We start from the raw sequence: 18,536 nt of genomic DNA on the forward strand, positions 1-18,536 counted from the left end.
TTGTGGCTGTTGAATGCATGTAAATTGCATTAAGTCATCAAGAGGAGAATGGTGATATGCTGCGAGGGCATAAACACTTGGGACTTGCATTAGATCAAGGACTTTGTAAATTAGTAGTGAGGTATGTAGGCTTCTTACCTCTTCCAAGTGTATTCCCTTGTGTCTGCTGCATTCCCCTCTTTCTCATGGAGTCTGTCTCAAATCAGGTTTGGAGTTCCTCGGCTGCTTGACATTTAAATTTACAACATTAAGGTTAGAGAGAATTTGCTGAACTGCAAAGGTTTTGTCACAAAGTAAGTGGAAGGCAAAACGTTTTATGGTAAAATACCAACCTCATTTAAATAAACTATATAAGAATTTAGTATCAGTAGTCCTCTGAAATTACAAGTGGCATGTCTTTGGTATAAAGCCACCGAAGTTCTGAAAGGTTAAATATTTCTTATTTTGTGCGCACAAATGTTGAACAAACAAGGCAACAAGTTTGTTGTGAAAAGATGACATACTGGCAAGTGTAGTTATTGTGACATTGTGTTTTTGGATATCTAGCTTATGAAATCCTTAAAGAATTAGTTTGACATTATTCTACACTTTTATTAGTTTCAAAAAATCTTATTAAAAGATTAAAAGCAGTAACGTGTTAGTCTGTCTGTCCACACCTACACCTATTCCTGCTGAAGATCTTTAAAAACAGGTTACAAATGTGTATTTCAAATTTATTTATGGTTTAGATATTTTATTTTTGTATTAGAGATTTGTGTATTAGTGAAGTTCCAAGTCGGTACGACTGTTTTGGCTTTTGCCATCTGATCTGTTTCCCCCCTCCCCCTTTTTTTCCTTCTCCAGGGATGTTGGTGGTGATCGTGCTGCTTCTAATAGCCATCGTAGTGATCGGTGTGTGGCCTGTGTAGGTGATGAGGACAGCAGCGATCATGGACCTGTGCTGGACGACTACTTCAGTGACAGTTTGGTGCAGAATGCAAGTTTAAAACCTTTGCATACACATTGCACACATGTACAGACACAAACACTCATTTAAACACTGTCTCTCGTCAGGTTTTCTTATTCTTGTTCTGCACATTTACACAAAGGTCACTGGTGACTGTCCAATGAACGCAATGTGAAATGAAGACTTTAACAGCACCATTTCCTTTTTTCTATACAGTAAGTTTTTGCTTGGGTGAAGGACACTGGTAACAGCATGTATTGTTTGGGTGGAAATCATGCTCATTTGATAGTTATTCAAATGTCTGGCTCATTAAATCAGCAATTCATCAAACAGTTAATTATTTGGAGGTTTGTAAGGAGTTAAATATATTTTTAGCCTGGACTGTGGTGGATATTGACCCAACAGGAGGACCTCCCTCAGGTAGCAGGAGCTTTTCTTCCATGAGTCTGTCTGTGGTCTGGGTTGAGGCTAATACTGGGTACAGTTATTCTGCAAGCTTTGCAATATTCACACTCACTTATATTTACCCATGCATTACTGCAGCAGCTGTAATGTTATCATTTGTCTAGGGATTTTACAATGTTTATAGAGTAGCTCTCGGCCAAAACAAACAGCTCGGCTGTGTTACTAACATGGCTGTTTTCCTTCCCTGTAAATCAGTTCAGCTTGTAATTTCTAATAAATGACGTTTCCAGTTAATAGTCCCCGGATTCCTGTCTGTCTGCATTTATGCCCAGGGCTCACTCTGGAGGATTATAGTGTTTTGTAACATGATATTTATCTGGGGTAGACCTTTGTCAAAGCCTCAGCACACTAGTACCACTTCCACATTTCCATCAGGAAATCTGCATATATTGTTTTGTCCAATGTACTTGTTATGAAGTGGCAACCGGTAAATGTAGAACAGCTGACTATTATTTGCCTTAGTATTAACATAAAAACTTAATAAATAAAAACAGTCATTTAAAGCAACAGAGTCAAATGATTTTTCAATGTAACAAGAGTTTATTTGAACTGAAAATCTGAATTTAGTTCTACCAGGTTGGTGTGTTCAGTAGTTATTATTTCCTTCTTTAATGGCAACGATCTAAACAACCACAAGTTAAAAAAAAAAAAAAAAAAAAAAAAAATGGTTGATAAAGACAATAAAATCCACAATGTCTTGTGTCATTAAATATATTCATATATAATAACCATAATATATTAGTACGCATTGTAAAACCACATTGCAAAAAGTCTTTGCAATGGTGACAACTAAACAACATTTACAATTCATAGTATGAACACAAAGCAATGCTTTGACAGGTATGTGTGTAGCGTTTCATCAGGAAGCTTGTCAAACCATTGCTCAGGAGACGGATGTAAAATTTACAGCATGAGGCTTCAGACTAGAGAGGTGTGATTACAGATTATATTGTGCCAAACAGAAAAAAACATTGCTGTTTAACGTTATGTTGTAGGATTAACAATGGAAGGCGGGAACATGTGAATATACTGTATGTGTGAGTGTGTCGTCGTCATCATCAGCACAGGAGAAGCCACCAGCAAGTAGCATCGTGTTGGACTGAAATCACAATCATTTGATCGACTGTACAGTAAAAAAAGACAAACTCCATTAAACCATAAATGTAAATACTGAGACGTTCTTCAGCAACTTGGTCACATGTACTTTGTATCTTACAACTTAGCCCAGGTGATTTTGATTTCTCAGGGTTTTTAAAAAGCCCTTCTAATTTGTCATCATCTTGGAGGCATTTCAGTCCATTCAGAAAATTCCTGGACAAATGAGCAGGTTTCTGAGATAGTGGAATAAAAAATGATTACCGTTTAAAATGAAGGAAGTCCATTAGATTAAAACCACGTGTCTTTAAATGATCTTCAAACACTTTTTTACAGTTACCTGGGCTGTGGAACATTTTAAAAGGTGCTATAGTAAATGTGATTTTGTAAAGCAACAAATACCTGCAACATCAAAAGTGTTGCTCAGTGTGTTTTGGGATGGACTGAAAGGAACCCCAGTTTATGATACATCAAATACTCTGTGGGCTTTTTACAAACCTGAGCAGTGTTTTTACCACGCATTCCTTGGAGACATCCAAACTGAACTGCATACAAATAAATGAGCAATGTGGTTTGAATCAAGCAGCGTCAAGTGATTGCAATTCACCCCATTTCTCCCTGTGCAAGTGTAGAAGTGAAGAGAATTAACGTGACAGGTCAATGGGAGACTGCAGCTCCTGACTGGTCGCACAGTGTTCTTTTAGTGAATGTACAGTCATGCATTGCGTTTGCAAAAGAATGTGTGGACTGTAAAGGTACTTATCCACAAGCGCACAGTACTGTAGGAATCACTCTAGATGAATATGAGCATGGGGTGGATTTCAAAAACACTTTTAAGTAACTGTTGAGCACTTTTTTTGAAGTGTAGTCTGCGCTCAAGTTTTCATTTTTCTGTTTTGCCTTAGGGTTACTTTCTGCACCATATGAGGTAAGGAAATTATTTTCTTTTCGTTGCCTCACACAGTTTATATTGATTGAGTGTAAGTGAAAATCTTATTGATGTTCCACTTAAAAGTACACCTTTTCAGATTTGGTGTTTGGCAGCCATCCACATTGGGGTCAATTAAAAGGCTATTTTTCTTCCTTTGCCTTTAAAGATACATTTTTTCATGAACTGCATTGTTGCACTTGTGACATACTATATGCACTTCTTTGTTGGTATTTTCAGCTCTGAGGGTGTGCAGTACCTGCCGCTGCAACACTTTTTTCCCCACACACTTCTAATGTTGCATCCACTTTATACAATGACCTACTTGGAGTAACTTTCACAGCTCTGATCATTTCTGCGGTAGAACGAATATGATAAAATGTTGATGAACTGAATTAGAAAAAAAATAATAAATTGACATATTACTTTGTAGCCACTTAAGAAGATTTGTTACATTCATTATTTATTTCTATTAGATCTACCCATGAACAGCTCATGATTTTGAGACGTTTTCATAGTGTTTTTACAACAATCAATGTGGCTGGCATCTTGGCCTTTTGTAAGTCAGTTGTTAAACTCTGTTAAACTGCTGGAGTTGTGAAATTTATAAAAAAAAAAAAAAAAAAAATCACAGTTACTGTAAGTAGTGAAGGTGAAATCAGTGATTTTAAATGCATTCAGTCCTCCCAAAAAACAAAACCAAAAAAAAAAGCGTAATTTTAACATTAGTACCATCAGCAGCACCAGTTATAGAACTGAACATTATAGTCGCAAATTAGAAGCGTTCACATGCAGGTTTGTACAAATACTGAGTCACCAAAATTTAACCAGTGAAGTCTGAAGGGGGCAGTAAAAAATATGCTCACGATTAGTCAAGTCAAATATGTTTTAGTCAATACTGTGTTTTATCCTTGGTTTTCTTCCGTCACCTGCATATTCTAAATTTATAAAAGTGTTGACAACTAAAAATGCAGGGCAAGAGATTATGTTGCAGATGTACCTGGATGTGTACAAGGGAATCGAATTGACAGCTAAATGTACTATCCATTTCTGTGGCTTAGAAACAGTCGTCTTTATGGCACAATTCTGAGAAATATCTCTGCCTCAGTTAGCTCAGTGAAGACTTTTGATGAAACAAGCTCGCTTCTTAGCTAAGAATACAATAAGAAAACCATGCAGAGGCAAAATTGCAGTGGTTATTAAGTGGGGGTTTTTTTTCTGTCATTTTTGCACCAGCAGAAAATGTCCATAAAATTAAATCATAAAATATAATGATTTCATACTGAGATAAAGAAAACAAACACAAATAACTTTATATACTGGTAATAGGTGCAAATTCGGCAAATCCACAAGAGAGACAAATCTCAAAGTAAAATAAACCATAAAACCAAATCTGCAAGGTGAGCTCCTTCAACAAAAGTTCACTAGAAAAGACAAATCATACTAAATAATTCTCTTCATGCTTCTACACAAAAAAGCAGCGACATAAACAGTCTCTTCTCTGTCCGTGGTCCTCTGTCCGTCTCTCTTTCATTTTTTTTTTTTTTTTTTTTTAATCACCCGCTCAGATTTTCTCTTGAATTTCTCTTCCTCTCTGGCATCCTCCCCAACGTTTTCCACCTATGGCTTCTTGCACTTGCCTTTCTTCTCCCGCTGCTGGAACTTCCTGAGCCTGCGCGCCCACGTGTCCCTCCACTGGATAACCAGGCTGCCTTTGTCTGCCACCACTCCGCTCTGGCCGGGGGAGTCCTCGTCATTCCCCAGCAGCAGGTACTTCTTCCCAGGCTTGATCTTGGGACACTTGCAGGCCACGTCTTTGGCACGGACCCACAGGAACTGGTCCCCACGGCGGATGCGGCTCTCGCCCTGCTTGTAGACGGAGATGATGTTGACGGTGAACTTCCACCACTCGCCGGCTTTTTCTGCCTTCAGGATGTGCACCTGGACAGCTGCAGAGGGAGGACAAGGAGCAAGAGAGATGACACAAAATCACTTAGTGAGATTTCTTTGCTGATTTATAATATCTCAGCTGTTTCAAGGTTACTACCCTAAAAATCCTCTAAGCACATACAGCATTTGCCCACAGTATAATGTGGTCCAATGCTTCATGCTGAGCTTTTACCTTCTCATTTCTCTGATCTTTCCATGCTTTTCCATGGAAACGCAGACAAATATATTCCTGGCCTTCTGAGCCAAAGCGTTTCCTTGCAACAATTTCTAGTCCACTGAATTTTCTCTGTCATTGGATATTTATTGAGGTAATTAAATACAAAACAGTGGGTCAACTAACCGCCTCTCTCCGGCATGAAGATATGCAGCTATTTTTATTCTTTTAATAACAACCTGCTTTTTGCTTCAATTTGCTGCATCAGCTTTGAGGAGTAACCACCACATTCACAGATCTCTGTCACGATGGAAGGAAAGGGGCTGTTTTTTTTTTTTTCTTTCAAGCACACTGGCCCTTTTTCCTAACTGTGGCCATTATTCAAACATCAGCACACCACGAGCAAAGAGTTGGCAGCTAAAGTCACATAAAGCACAGAGTGGAGAGAGGCTCGCAGTGAGAGCTGTAAACGTCCGGGCTGCACAGGGGGAGGGGGTGGTCATGTCACAGCATCCAGAGCAGACACTTTCTGATACTGAAGGGGCCTTAGCATGAAACACAATATAGATTACATTATTAAAAGATAATGATTATCATTTATTTCTGATTTTCACAAAAGCATAATGGATACTGTGAATGCTTTAAGAAGCACTGAGCTTGGTGTGGGTGTCAACACTAACTCAATAATCATCTTTTTTGTCATCAGGTTAATATCAGCTGCTGATCACACCGACAAATCAACTGGCATTATAAACACCGTGCAATGAAGAGAGAAATTAGAAAAGAGGTGAGATCACAGAAAAAAAAATGGTTAAGTGAGTGCCCATGTACTATATGTACAAAATGGTACCTTAAGTCCATAAATGCACCTCATGTGGAATAAATAACGTTAATATCCTCAGTGGAAAAGGCTGGTCTATGGTCCAGCTATGATATACAGCTGCACATGCATTATGTCCATTACTACTGACAGAGCAGTGTGATTTGTAATGTGATTAGGCGGCAGGGTAGGGCTATTAGAGACGTTAGCTGGAAAGACACTCAGTGATATAACATGACGAATGAGCTGGTATGGTCCTCAGAGAGAGAGAGAGAGATGAAGAGAATGAAAGAGTGAAGAACAGAGGGCTGCCTCTCATGGATCCTACCCCGGTAAGTATCAATATGTATTATATTGACCAGATCTCTATTACGCTCCATTATAGTTCTCCTGAGCTTATGGGACAGCTTTTGAAATGAACCGCCTTGTTCCAGGGTCACTGGTTTTACCTTCAGCGTAGAGCTAATGGAGCTGAAGATCATGGCAGAATTGAAAGTATATCTTGCATTCAGGGCAGGTTTTGAACCATAAATTTTGGATGACTTCCTTGGGAGTCGCACTTAATGAACGGTGAACGAAATCTAAAACTGCTCCTAAAACATAATTTTCCCAGCTAAAGCGCATGCATATTATACTCCTGACTTGAAAAACTGAAAACATGTCTGAGTATAATTTTAGTTTCTAGTGCTCCTTTGTTTTTTTTATTTTTTGATAGTTTTGGGTAATACGCTTATTGCTTTCATGCCAAAATCTTAGTTTGGCATAAAGACTCAACACAAAGGAAAAGAGCTGGTCTGCCTCTGTCCAGAGTCACAAAATCTGACCAACAAATGAAGTGTAAAATTGATAAGTTGTTGTCGTTTTACAGGGGGCAATATACCAGGCTATGTCTTGGGTGTATGCAGTAAGTTCCTGGAGTTCTTGTGGGTTGCCGGGCATCTGGTATAAACTCCAAGAAGTCACTGCTTCTTCAATTGTGCAGGTAGGTAGATTTTACTTTTATCCCCGTTTCCTTCCTTTTTATTTTTGTGAAAACCTATCTGGGTTTCCCCTGTTAAAGAAATGTGCTGCATAACTCCAACTTATGTTAGTGTTAGTGAGTCATATGCACAATAGTATTATACCCCCCTGAAGCCCCATGCCATAAGGGCCTAAATTTCATGACCTGGTAGTGACCTCTGTAGGACCTTGCACCTACCAGCTTCCACTAGGTGCTGTTCTCTCTGTTTGTGTTTGTACAACAATCACTGTGTACTGTGGGCACTGAAATGCTTAAAGTAGTTTTTCTGAGATCAGACACTTCCACCCCCTCCCCTGGCACCCCACTCCCTCCTGTGATTCTTTATGTGCGTCTGCATATCGACCACAGAAGCTTGTAGCGTCGTTTCCCGAGGCAGCGTGGAGCCCAGCTCCCCTGCTGATCTTTTCAAAACAGTCCAAGTCTATGGCTCTCTCGAGATATCCTGCAGATTTACATTGTTTTTGACTTCTCAATCAGCTTCGCTATGCTTACCTGTGGTAAACAGTGTAGAGGCATCTTGTTCTGGTCTGTTATGAATCATGAATATGCTGTGGTAAACTATAAATGGATGTGACAAGACACTTAGTGTTTCTTGTGTACATCACTAGCACAAAGCCAAGGCAAGGCGGGGAGAAAGTGGATTACACAGTGGGTAATGTAGCACATAAAACTTATGTTGGACAGATGTATTGAATGAAATGTTTTTACAATAGCCTGATTCTAAAAAAATCCCTTCAAAAGTCTGAAGTAAAAAACAAAGCAACTAGATGGTGTATGTTTGAGAGCAGTGCTAATCATTTGTTGTTCTGCTATATATGAATACATTAAATCTGTTTCTGTAGTCAATTTCTAACAATATAAAGAAACATTCACTACAGCCTTATAATTAAATTCAACTGAAGTCCAAGGTTTGTACTGTCTCAAATGTCCAGAGCTGTCTCTGTTCAATCTCCCTAATACTCTGCCTCAAACTCTGACCCTTACATAAAAATATCCTGCACCTACACACAAAATCACTGGGGAAAAAAAGGGAAACTTCCATTTGTCTTTTGCTTAGTATTATCTCAAACATCAGTACCAGCAGATTCCCTACACTTCACACACACACACACGCACTTGGCTTCACCTGGTTGTCTTGGGAGATGTACATACATGAGGGTACTCAGTAACATGTTGAGTGATGTCTTCTCCATCAGGAAATCCTGATGTCTCCTTTTCCCTCTACAACTCTGCACCCTTGAATGGATGCTGCCAGCTGTTCTTGTTCGGGTGTTACATAGCTGCTGACATAGATGTTCTACTGATAAAACCGCTGTTTGTTATCTATGACTGCAGATTTTAGATTAGAAAATTTGAGCCTCACTTTGAAGGGTTGACAACATTGTCTGCTTTTTTGGCCAAAATGTGTAGCTGACACATTCATGCATGAACTGGTACATATTTCAGAGACTTCTCACGACATCAGCAGCAAGGTGGGCATTGGTGGAAGAGGAAGTGTCTAAAAGCTGACCCCCTAACTCCTCCAAATCCTTGCAGAACAAAGCCCAGGCCTGTCCGTCAAGCTGCTGAGGTATGCTGCAGGATGCCGCTGCTTGGTTGACCGGTTCAGCAGCCTGACTTCAATCAGGGGAGGGGGAAGAGGGGAGAGGTCATACGTCTTATCCACACCTTGAATGGCGTGGCGGACGGACGCTCACAGGAATGTAGCGAGAAACACATCAGTTGTGGGGGTAGTTGTGGGGTGCCTTAATGAGGATCTCTTAGAGAGCACCCACTGTCATACTGCCTTTGCTTTATCCACTTGGGTCTTTAAATGCCTGCTCAGGGACAACCCTTCCCACACACACACACACACACACACACACACACACACACACACACACACACACACACACACACACACACACACACACACACACACACACACACATACATCTCAACCTTATTCTTTATCCTGTCCTTTCTTTCCTTCTGTTTGTCTGGTTCTCTCTTCCTCCTTTAAGATCTGCTGTCCTCTTTTTGATCTTTTGTCTCTGTCCTCAGAAAGCTGGAGTAAGCCATCAGTAAAATGCCTCCCCTGTAAACTATAGCAGCTCCCCAGCAACGGGGGGGAGGACAGAGTGCAAAAGGAGTAAACACATGCCTATCAGAAAGTGCTCCCAAAAAGTTTAATACACACTATTTGTGTCTGCAGAATGACAAATTTGTTTTCTATCTGTAGCAAAGTCTCTGAAAGAGTAAATTAACGTAGAAGTGACCAGTAATCCAAGTCATGGTTGCTGTTGACTCACCGTAATCTTTCTTGCAGTACTTCTTCATGTTGATTTTCAGTTTGCCTTTAGACGCCTTGCAATAAGAGTCACAGTCTGTAAGAATAAGAAGGAAAATAATACAGTTAGGAGGCAAGAGGGACAAAACAAACAGTGAATGAATTATGTAGTAATATGGTTGCAGTCTGCGGTTTTAGTCATGGGGGAAAACGGTTTTGTGAATTTAATTTTAATTTTTTTTTTCAAAGACAATTAATAAATTACAAATGAATAAAAAAATTTGATTAGTTTGAATTGAAATTTCTCCTAAGTAATTAACAGGTAATAGTTATTTTTATGTAAGAATAAGTGAAATTTACCACAAGTCATTTACTTTATATCTTCTGTTTCAAAAACAAAAGTCACACAACAATTAGGATAAATATCTCCTGTTTTGGGTATAAAATTTACATTTAGCTTTTTTGAAGATGGATTTTAAAGATGGTGAATAGGTTAAAATTACTGTACTATAGATGAGCTGGGACTTCAGTTAATGCAACCTATACAAAACAAATTCTTGTTGGGCCTACATTTACATGCATGGTAGAGTTCAAACTAATTTTCCAAATATGAAACCTGAAACAGCTGTTTAACCGCCACATTGTCTCTATTGCTGTCATCTTATATATTTTTGAGACAAATTGGAGTTTATCTAAAAAAAAAAACAAGAAAAAAAAAGAACAGAATATCTGCCTTTTAGGTCCTGATGTGATGATAGCATTTCTTTAAAAAAAAATTCTTTTGGTTGATTGTTTGATGCTCTGTCACATCTGTCTGGTTTGAGTGTGTTGTCTAATGGGACTATAATGGGTTGTGGTGGAGGCACTTCACCCTCCGACTATGTCTACAACCTCTATGTGTGATGGCGAGGACCTCTGAATGGAGCTGCTGGTACCAGCAGCGGTTTGGGAGAAATACAAATTACCACTGCCATCTACCCACTCACCCCCTGTCACACTGTGGGAATGAGTCAGGCCTGTGCAGACCACCCTCCACCCACATCAACCCCCACCTCCCTCCAAATCTCACCTCACTTGTCACCTCAGCCCCCGACCTCCCGAAAAAAATAACCCCGGGATCACTTCAAGGCCCCACAGAGGACCATGTCAAGCTTTTGCATTTATTGCCGTGTGGACAAGGGGGGAAAGAGCACAGGGGGCTGGCGGCTATTTGAGGGAGAAGAAGGTGGGGGGGTGTGAAGCAGGTCAATGCCACACAAAGGGAGGTCAGGAAGGGAAAATTAGCCATCCATGAAGCGTTAGGCAGAGGACCCTTTTTGGGGAGAAGGGGGCCACGTCCACTCTGGACACGGTGAACAAATAAATACCTCACGCAGGCAGAAGGGTCACCCAAATCGAAGCTTATGCACACTTGTATGTGTATCCACACACTCTTTGAGATAGCTGAGTGAGCACTTAGAGTTGATTTGAGCATGATTTATCTTCTGGATAACAGCCTCAAAGCACAACAGTTTTTATATATATATAATATTTTTGCTGGACACTGTTTAAGAAATTTTCAGTGCATAAAATCATATAGATCCTTACTTAAAGTTTGTATATTATATTTGCGATGGTGGATAGGGGATATTTGAGCATCTACCCTGATACAAAATAAAGAAAATGTCACTCATACTGTAGGCACACTGTATGGACAGACACAAGGTCACCAACAGCTCTGGATGCAACATATGTAAATACTTCATGCAAGGCATAAAAGATAAGCACGTTCTAAAAAGCATGCTGACAGCAGTGACATGTCTCTGCATTGCTGTTGTGTTTTTAATCTTTTAGAACCTTTAGAAGTGAACTGCTATTTCCTTCAAAGGCTGACCACACATGCACAGCAGATTATATCTAATACTGTTCATTGTCCACATAGATCCACAGTGATATGCTTAAGCCATCACTTTTATGATCGATTACCAGGAGGCAACAGTAAATCCCTCCCTCCACTTTGCGAACCCCTGCCATCCAGAGAGTACATAACCTCTGTGATTACCCCATGCTGTGCTGTCACACTGCCAGCCACATACAGTGAGGGCCATATTATGAAAAAAAAAGTTCTTTTCCTTTTTTTTTTCTCTGCTTCTTTAGCCCTTTCCCAGCTGGCGTAAATTGGATCCAGTGTAGTGATTTGGTTTACACTTCAGTGCTGAGAGTTGTAATGAGTATAGTAAAAAGAAAAGAGGGTAGGGAAGGAGGTAGAAAAAGATGGATGGACAGTGAGTAGTAGTAGAGGAGAGTGATGGGATGGTGGAAGAAGGATAGGAGCTTTCAGGCAGCCTGAATATGAACAAACTGCATTGTTGTGACCAGATCTTTGCTTCATGCCTTTACTCTCCTTTATACTCTGCTTGAATGAGGTTGCCTGGGGAACACCACCACAAGAAAAAATGCACCCAAAAAAAGAGAGGGAGGCGGGAGAATGGATACTGGTAGAGAGCAAAGGGGTGGAGAGGTTGACAAAAAAGAGATAGAAGTGAAGTTTATCAGGGGGGTGGGAAGAAGAAGAAGAGGGGAACCAAGATTTTAAGTAAAACCCCCAAATCAGCAAAAGAACCCCACCAAAGCCGGTAGCCCCCACAGCCTGGTTAGCAAGGCTAAGGCAAGCAAAGCTGAAGCTGGTGGTAGTAAATAGAGAGAGTAACAAAAATAGGCAAAGTAAATGAAACAGAGGAGTCTATATGAGCTGCACCTGATTACCATGTAAATGATCGAGGGGGGAGCTGTGGAAAGGAAGCTTTGTTTTCTCATAACCCCCCTTGATGCCATCATGATACTTCCCTTTGATAGCCTTTCGTTCCCCATTAGTGTACCCCTGAGACACAGCTCCGGGCCCCGCTGAGAGCACCCCGAGACCCCCATTTAGGGTCAGGCAGTCCCCTACCGTGAGGACAAATGTTCCCTTTGTGTGTATGTTACAAGCAGGGGAAGTGGGAGCAGTCCTGTAGCACTGAGCTAAAATGTGCTTTGGGTGTTCTGAGTACATGTAGTTACTACAGCGCTTTGTTTCCTGCCTTTCAGAGCTCTGAGAAGTGCGTAACTGAGAGGTGGCCCTTTGCCCCTGCTATCAAAGTTCTGCTCAGCCCTTTAAGCTAATCGTTTTCATTTGGGATACTTCTTACTAAAGCTTCCCCACAACAGGATACTGTACTGTACAACTTTACCATGCCCATAGATGGAAGCAAAAATTAGGCCTGGGTTAAGTTCAGTTAAGTTCAGTAGCTGTACTGCCTAGTTAGATAGATAGTACAGTAGTCCAATATAAAACCTGCCGTAGACAGTGCAGTGCACAAGCTTCTAGGTTTATTTACTCACCCGAAACACCTGCTAGGGTGTGGGTAACAGGTACTGTAACCTAATAAAGCTGAAAAATTTATGATCAAAACTTAGATAAAACTCAATCAATCAGAAAGTCAACTGTATTGAGGACACGCTAAGGTCAGAACATTCAGGCCACATGCAGAGCTGCTGAAGGAGTTATGTGATCGCAAATACAGTGTGAACAAAATATGCTCACGAACTCGTTGATTTGACAACTATGAAAGAGAAGTAATGGTCCAAGTTTCAAAATAACCACCACCATTTCTTTGGTAGTATGACTAAATACAATACAATGTGGCGTCACCTGGGAAAGCATCGTGGTGACGAATCAAATGCGGGCAAAGGGCAAATTCCTTGTGGATGACTTTGTAACGTGAATGCTGTATTTCTAAAATTTAACTCTCAATGGTGACAATGTTACAGAGTAGTAAAGTCTTGTCTCTGAGTATTACAAACCTCTGTGCAGTGTTTTAGTGTCTGATAATACATTGATCGCCAAGTGGAATTCTAGGATCTTATTTCTTTGTCTCACACGGTACAGTGTGAACACAGATACACCTCTGACCAGTTGATTTGACAGCTATGGAAAGGTGTTGACAGTCCAAGTTTCAAAATAACCTCCGCCTCTTTAGCAGTATGGCTGAATACAAATACGCATTTTGTTATTTCTGTTCAGCGCCTTTCACACTTTCCACACAGATAAAATCAAACGTACCCGGGCAAGTGAAATCTGATCTGAAGTGGTCTCTCGAGTCAAAAACAGTGTGTGGACAGCAATGTGTATCAGCTACATCTAGACACACTTTGGATGCATCTTGATACAAGACAGTGTGAAGACGGCCGCAGAGGCAGGGCAGTGAGACAAGGAGGTGTAAATGACGGCTCGGGAGGAGGGCTTTCTCCTTCAACCACACTGATTGAGAAACAAATTGCAGCAAATAAAGCATGTAATTAGATTATGGAGCCCAGTGTGCTGCCCCTGCTCTGTTCTCCTCTGCTCTGCGCAGGGCTGCTCACACCAGAGCCGTGAGTTTGGATCCCGTCCAACAAAAGACAGAGACAGAAAGGAGTAGAGAAAGAGATGGAGTCCCCCCCGCCCCACCCCGCCCCGCCCCACTCCCTCACCCCCTCATACTCTTTGTATTGTCAGAGTAGAAAATGGTTTTTGTTTTTTGGCAGACAACAGCCAGTGAAGAGGCTGTTAAGAGTTCTTGACCTGATTTGAGATTTTACTTTCTGGTGGTGTGCAATCAGGTTCAGTGAGATGAGTCGTCCTCTGTTACTGTAACAGATGACTTTCAGATGAGTCAGCAGGGACTCCTGTTGATCATCACCCAAAAGCTTAGGCACGGCGAGAAGGAAATAATCCTGCCACGGTTTTCAGGCCATGAAGCCGTACAGTAAATTCCGCGCAACAGTTTTATACTGATAATGAGAATTTGATACTGTGCTGTTCTATTTCAGGCCCTGCTTATTGTAAAATATGCCCTACACCATTACTTCTTCTCTCATGCAATTAAGCAGCGTAACAAGATCCCAGGCTGACATGACTGTAAAGTGCGGTGGAGTCGTCAAGTACTGAACAGGGTGTGTGAGGCAAGACTCATGTCCAAAAAATCTAAGGAGGGGTCCGCCATAGATTGTGATCACTTCCAGCCTCAGACATCACAACACACACACACACACACACGACTGAACCTTGTTACCCTTATGAGCCTCATCATCGTCACTCCAATTCTCCTTCTCCTCATCATCATTAGTTACTTTCACATCCTGTGTATCCTGACAGGCCCGGGCGGCCATCACAGGTCATCAGCGGTTAATCTCCTCCACATTTCGTTGCTGTGCAGACGTCTCTGTCACGACCCATGGGAGTGGCGACTCACACCATCCGTGACCTACCAGCACAATGTGTGTTTTGTCTGGGCCACACCATCGGAGGTATTCTCCATGCATTCCAGCCCTCCGTGTGGTCGAAAGGGGGAGAGCCCTGCTGCCGGAGACAAATTAATATCCACTCCATTTTCCCTCGCACCCTCCATTCGCACCCTCCATTCAGCACCCCCCCCCCCCCCCCCTTGTTTGACTGAGGCGCAACGAGACACCTGCCTCACAGCTGTCAGCCTAACACCCTCTAGTATCACACACTCATTCGAGAGTAAACAGGCATTTTCACTTTTTCACATTTATCTCTAAATTTACTTTCAACAATTCTTAATTGATCCCTGAATCTTTCCTTATTTCTCCAGCACAGCATCTTTTTCCTTTTGTTTTTCCTGCATCCTGTTTTCTTCTCCATGTCAATCTACCTCCTCTTCTTTCTATTTTTCTTCATCTTTCTTTTTAATTTTATTTTCTGACTTGTGGTTTTTAGATTTTCCCCTTGTTTTTCTTCCTTTCTTTTTTTTTTTTTTTAATTTTTCCAGGCTTTCTTCTTCCTCTTTCCTTTGTGTAAAATGTAATCCATAACCTGTTAAGTCTCTATTCTTCTTCTTCTCCTTGTATTACAAATGTGTCCATATAAAATTGAAATAGATTGAAAATGTATATAACTTTTGGAGAAATTATTTATTGATTTATTGCTTTGTGCATTTTTATGAAAACTACAAGGTAAAATCTGTACTACTCCTGCTCCTGCTGCTACTACTATGACTACTGCCACTACTGCTACTAAATAATATTCCTGCAGTTGCTATTGGCGAGGTGAGGCATAAAACATTGTTTAATACTATGATTCAATTGCCACATCTGTTTGCCATCACATATTAGGTGATATCATAGCTGTTTGAAGACCAGGCCGATGAGGGGTACGTTTGGGCTGCGACCTTCTGAGGAGGCTCAGAGGGTAATGTATGCATCCTCTAGGCCTCAAGCCCGGGTGGTCCAGCGGGAACCTCGGCTTCTCACGATTCTGACATGACCAACGCAGGACGTCCATCAAGGTGCTCCACCTCACAATCTGCTTGATTTCAGCCTCTCTGGGCTGAACAGACGCCTGCCTATTATACATATGAGGGGGGATTCCCAAGATTTTTAGCTGTGATTAGATTATCTGTAGCTTCATAGGCTGAGTCATAACACAATCTCCTTCAGGTTGTAGTAACATTTGTTCAATGACAGGGTTTAATCAATGGGATTATAAGAACAAGATTTTTTACAACAAGATGTAGCTACAGGCAAAGATTCCACATAGCAACAATGAACTGGAGAGAGAGGTACTGGGTATAGGTTTCATACAAAAGAACACAAATATCCTTAAAGCTTTCTAAAACAGAAATGCGATATATATGCAGATCAACTTTGTGCATTTATTTAAGCTGATAAAGTAATATGGGTCCCTCTCTCACTTTTCCAGTAATCCCTCAATGAGGTGAAGAAAATTTCCTACGCTCCAGAAGTGGACAGATTCCTGACAAGGGGGCCCAGAGAAACTCCAGATATTCTAGCTCGGCACCACCCACAGTGTTATGTGAAGACAAAGCGTGAAACAGAGGGAGACGAAGGAGGTGGAGGAGAGCGAAAAGATGTTGAAGGAGAAAAGAAAAAAGCTGGAGGAGGTTTGGGGACCAGCAATATCCTGACTGTGCTGTCAATCGAAGCTGTCCAGGGAAGGTTGGGGAACCTCGGAGGGCCCGACAACAGCTGCAGGACCCTCTTGAACCCTCTTGAACACACTCACGTATACAAATGCATATACCTCGGGCCTCCTGCAACTTCACGGGCGAGACAGAGCAAACATGCTGCGAGCCAGATGACTCAATTTTTTCCACCATGAGTACAAAACACAAAAGTCATTCCAACAGGGTCTGTGCAGGTATGTCTGTTTAGTACTGTAAAAACCAGACATGTATTTGTGTTTCACATCTGTAGAATTTATGCCACGAACGGTGCAACTGTATAAATTAAGGAGTTTATCAGTTATATTAAATGACATATCGAATTGCCAACATTATGAATTTGTTACTATTCTAACAAAACGACTGTAAATCCCATTTTATTCAACTAAAAACTATCAACTACACCCACTAACATATCACCAGAAATTAAACCAGTCCAAAAGCTTTAAGTGGTCATGCTGCATTTATCACTTAATAAAAAAAATCAGAAGTCAGCTGGCCCATGAACTGATATATTAAATAATGCTTACATTTACCATTATTGAACCCATTCTGACAATTTTTTTGTTATTCAGATTTTAGGTCATGTCATCCAGCTCCAGTATCTGATGTACCAAGACTAATCCGGATGTCATATCCTGTCCTTAAAGATAAGACAGTAAAATCCACAATTTTACAGCATAATTTCAAACAGGAATCATCTGGTGAACGGATGAAAAAACAGAATCCTACGCTACATTACAAGATCCAGTTCCCACAGTTGGTCCTTCTACCACTTCACTGCATCAGACAGGGAAAGAGGAGAGATGAAAAATCATCAAATCAAACAAACTGCCAGCCCCCAATGGTGCACGCGAGACCAACACCCCACTGCGCCGCAGTTAGACTGATTAATTGTGAAAGTGTGAGAGATTAAAGGAGGCACATCCCAGGGTTGCTACTAATGGATTTAATATTCATGAACCCCTAATAAGGAAGGCAAGAGGGATCCAATTTATCCTGCAGTCTGTTTTTTTTTTTTTTTTATACTTGTGGAAAAAATATTGTGGAGAAGCGTGGAACTGCTGGAAAATCCAATATCCATTTATATACTTCCACAGTATTCACATCATCCTTCCCTAAAGGCCTAATGTGTTTATCTGGATGTGTAGCAGCATATAGATGAATACAAGACTCTCAACTGTACTCACCTGATGGCTCCTCTGTGCTGCTGGATGGGGTCGTTGGAGGCGCAACTGGAATCTCTACTCCCAGAGAAAACATAGACACAAAGAAAGATCAGTTTCATCATTATTTGCATCTAACAGTACATGTGTTTTTGTCTTTGTGTGCATGCATGTTGGCAGAGTATGTAAATGTGCATATTTTATAAAGAAGGATTAAGGTAAAATAGTTCAAAGGGATTACAGTCAGTGCAAGGGCTATGAGTTGCTCAAAGCTCTGTGATTTTTTCTTTCTTTCAACAGACAAGCTTTTAGTGTAAATACACAATTCTTGTGGTTAATGGTAGGCTGCAAATTTACTACAGAGGACCATTGCTACATGTCATTGGCTGTCTCTTCCCCCAATTTTTTGTCAGCATTCTACAGTCTCAAGTAAAGGCTGAATATGCTAGGACAGTGTTGAAAAAGGCATTGAAATCAAGTGTATAGTCTCAAGATCAACGTGCGAAAATATATATTTTAAGCTTTTCCCCCTAACATCTCCACTTTTATTCATCTACTGCTAAATTCCTATTCTTTTCTACTCCTGACGTCTTTCATATATTTCAAGCCTCTACCTCAGCCGCTGTCGAGAATATAGCCAAATGCATTCAGTGGCTCTGCTCAGGCCTGACATTAACATGCATCTCAGGTGATCCAATCACAAGTAGACAGCTCTAACTACAGGTGTGAATGTACCCAA

The 18,536-nt window shown here is 40.9% G+C and overlaps 2 protein-coding genes and 1 long non-coding RNA gene across 3 annotated transcripts in view; 2 read left to right on the forward strand and 1 right to left on the reverse strand.

The window, feature by feature from the left end:
• stx8 (syntaxin 8) overlaps positions 1-2,133 on the forward strand; it is a 40,522-nt gene extending 38,389 nt beyond the window's left edge. The window contains exon 8 of the mRNA XM_041036500.1: positions 844-2,133. Coding sequence (XP_040892434.1) covers positions 844-908 — 65 coding nt within the window. The 3' untranslated portion in view covers positions 909-2,133. The remainder of the gene's footprint in view (positions 1-843) is intronic.
• Positions 2,134-4,967: 2,834 nt separating this feature from the next.
• Positions 4,968-18,536, reverse strand: part of ntn1a (netrin 1a) — a 56,920-nt gene continuing 43,351 nt past the window's right edge. The window contains exons 5-7 of the mRNA XM_041036499.1: positions 17,822-17,875; positions 9,671-9,745; positions 4,968-5,383 (exon numbers count right to left, since the gene is read on the reverse strand). Coding sequence (XP_040892433.1) covers positions 5,055-5,383; positions 9,671-9,745; positions 17,822-17,875 — 458 coding nt within the window. The 3' untranslated portion in view covers positions 4,968-5,054. The remainder of the gene's footprint in view (positions 5,384-9,670; positions 9,746-17,821; positions 17,876-18,536) is intronic.
• On the forward strand, positions 5,295-18,323 carry LOC121180838. The gene is made up of 5 exons (XR_005893971.1): positions 5,295-5,430; positions 6,245-7,340; positions 15,784-15,956; positions 16,370-16,828; positions 17,207-18,323. It is a non-coding gene; the product is annotated as an uncharacterized LOC121180838 (long non-coding RNA).

The sequence above is a fragment of the Toxotes jaculatrix genome, chromosome 4, assembly GCF_017976425.1.
Source record: "Toxotes jaculatrix isolate fToxJac2 chromosome 4, fToxJac2.pri, whole genome shotgun sequence".
In the NCBI taxonomy this organism is placed as follows: domain Eukaryota; kingdom Metazoa; phylum Chordata; class Actinopteri; family Toxotidae; genus Toxotes; species Toxotes jaculatrix.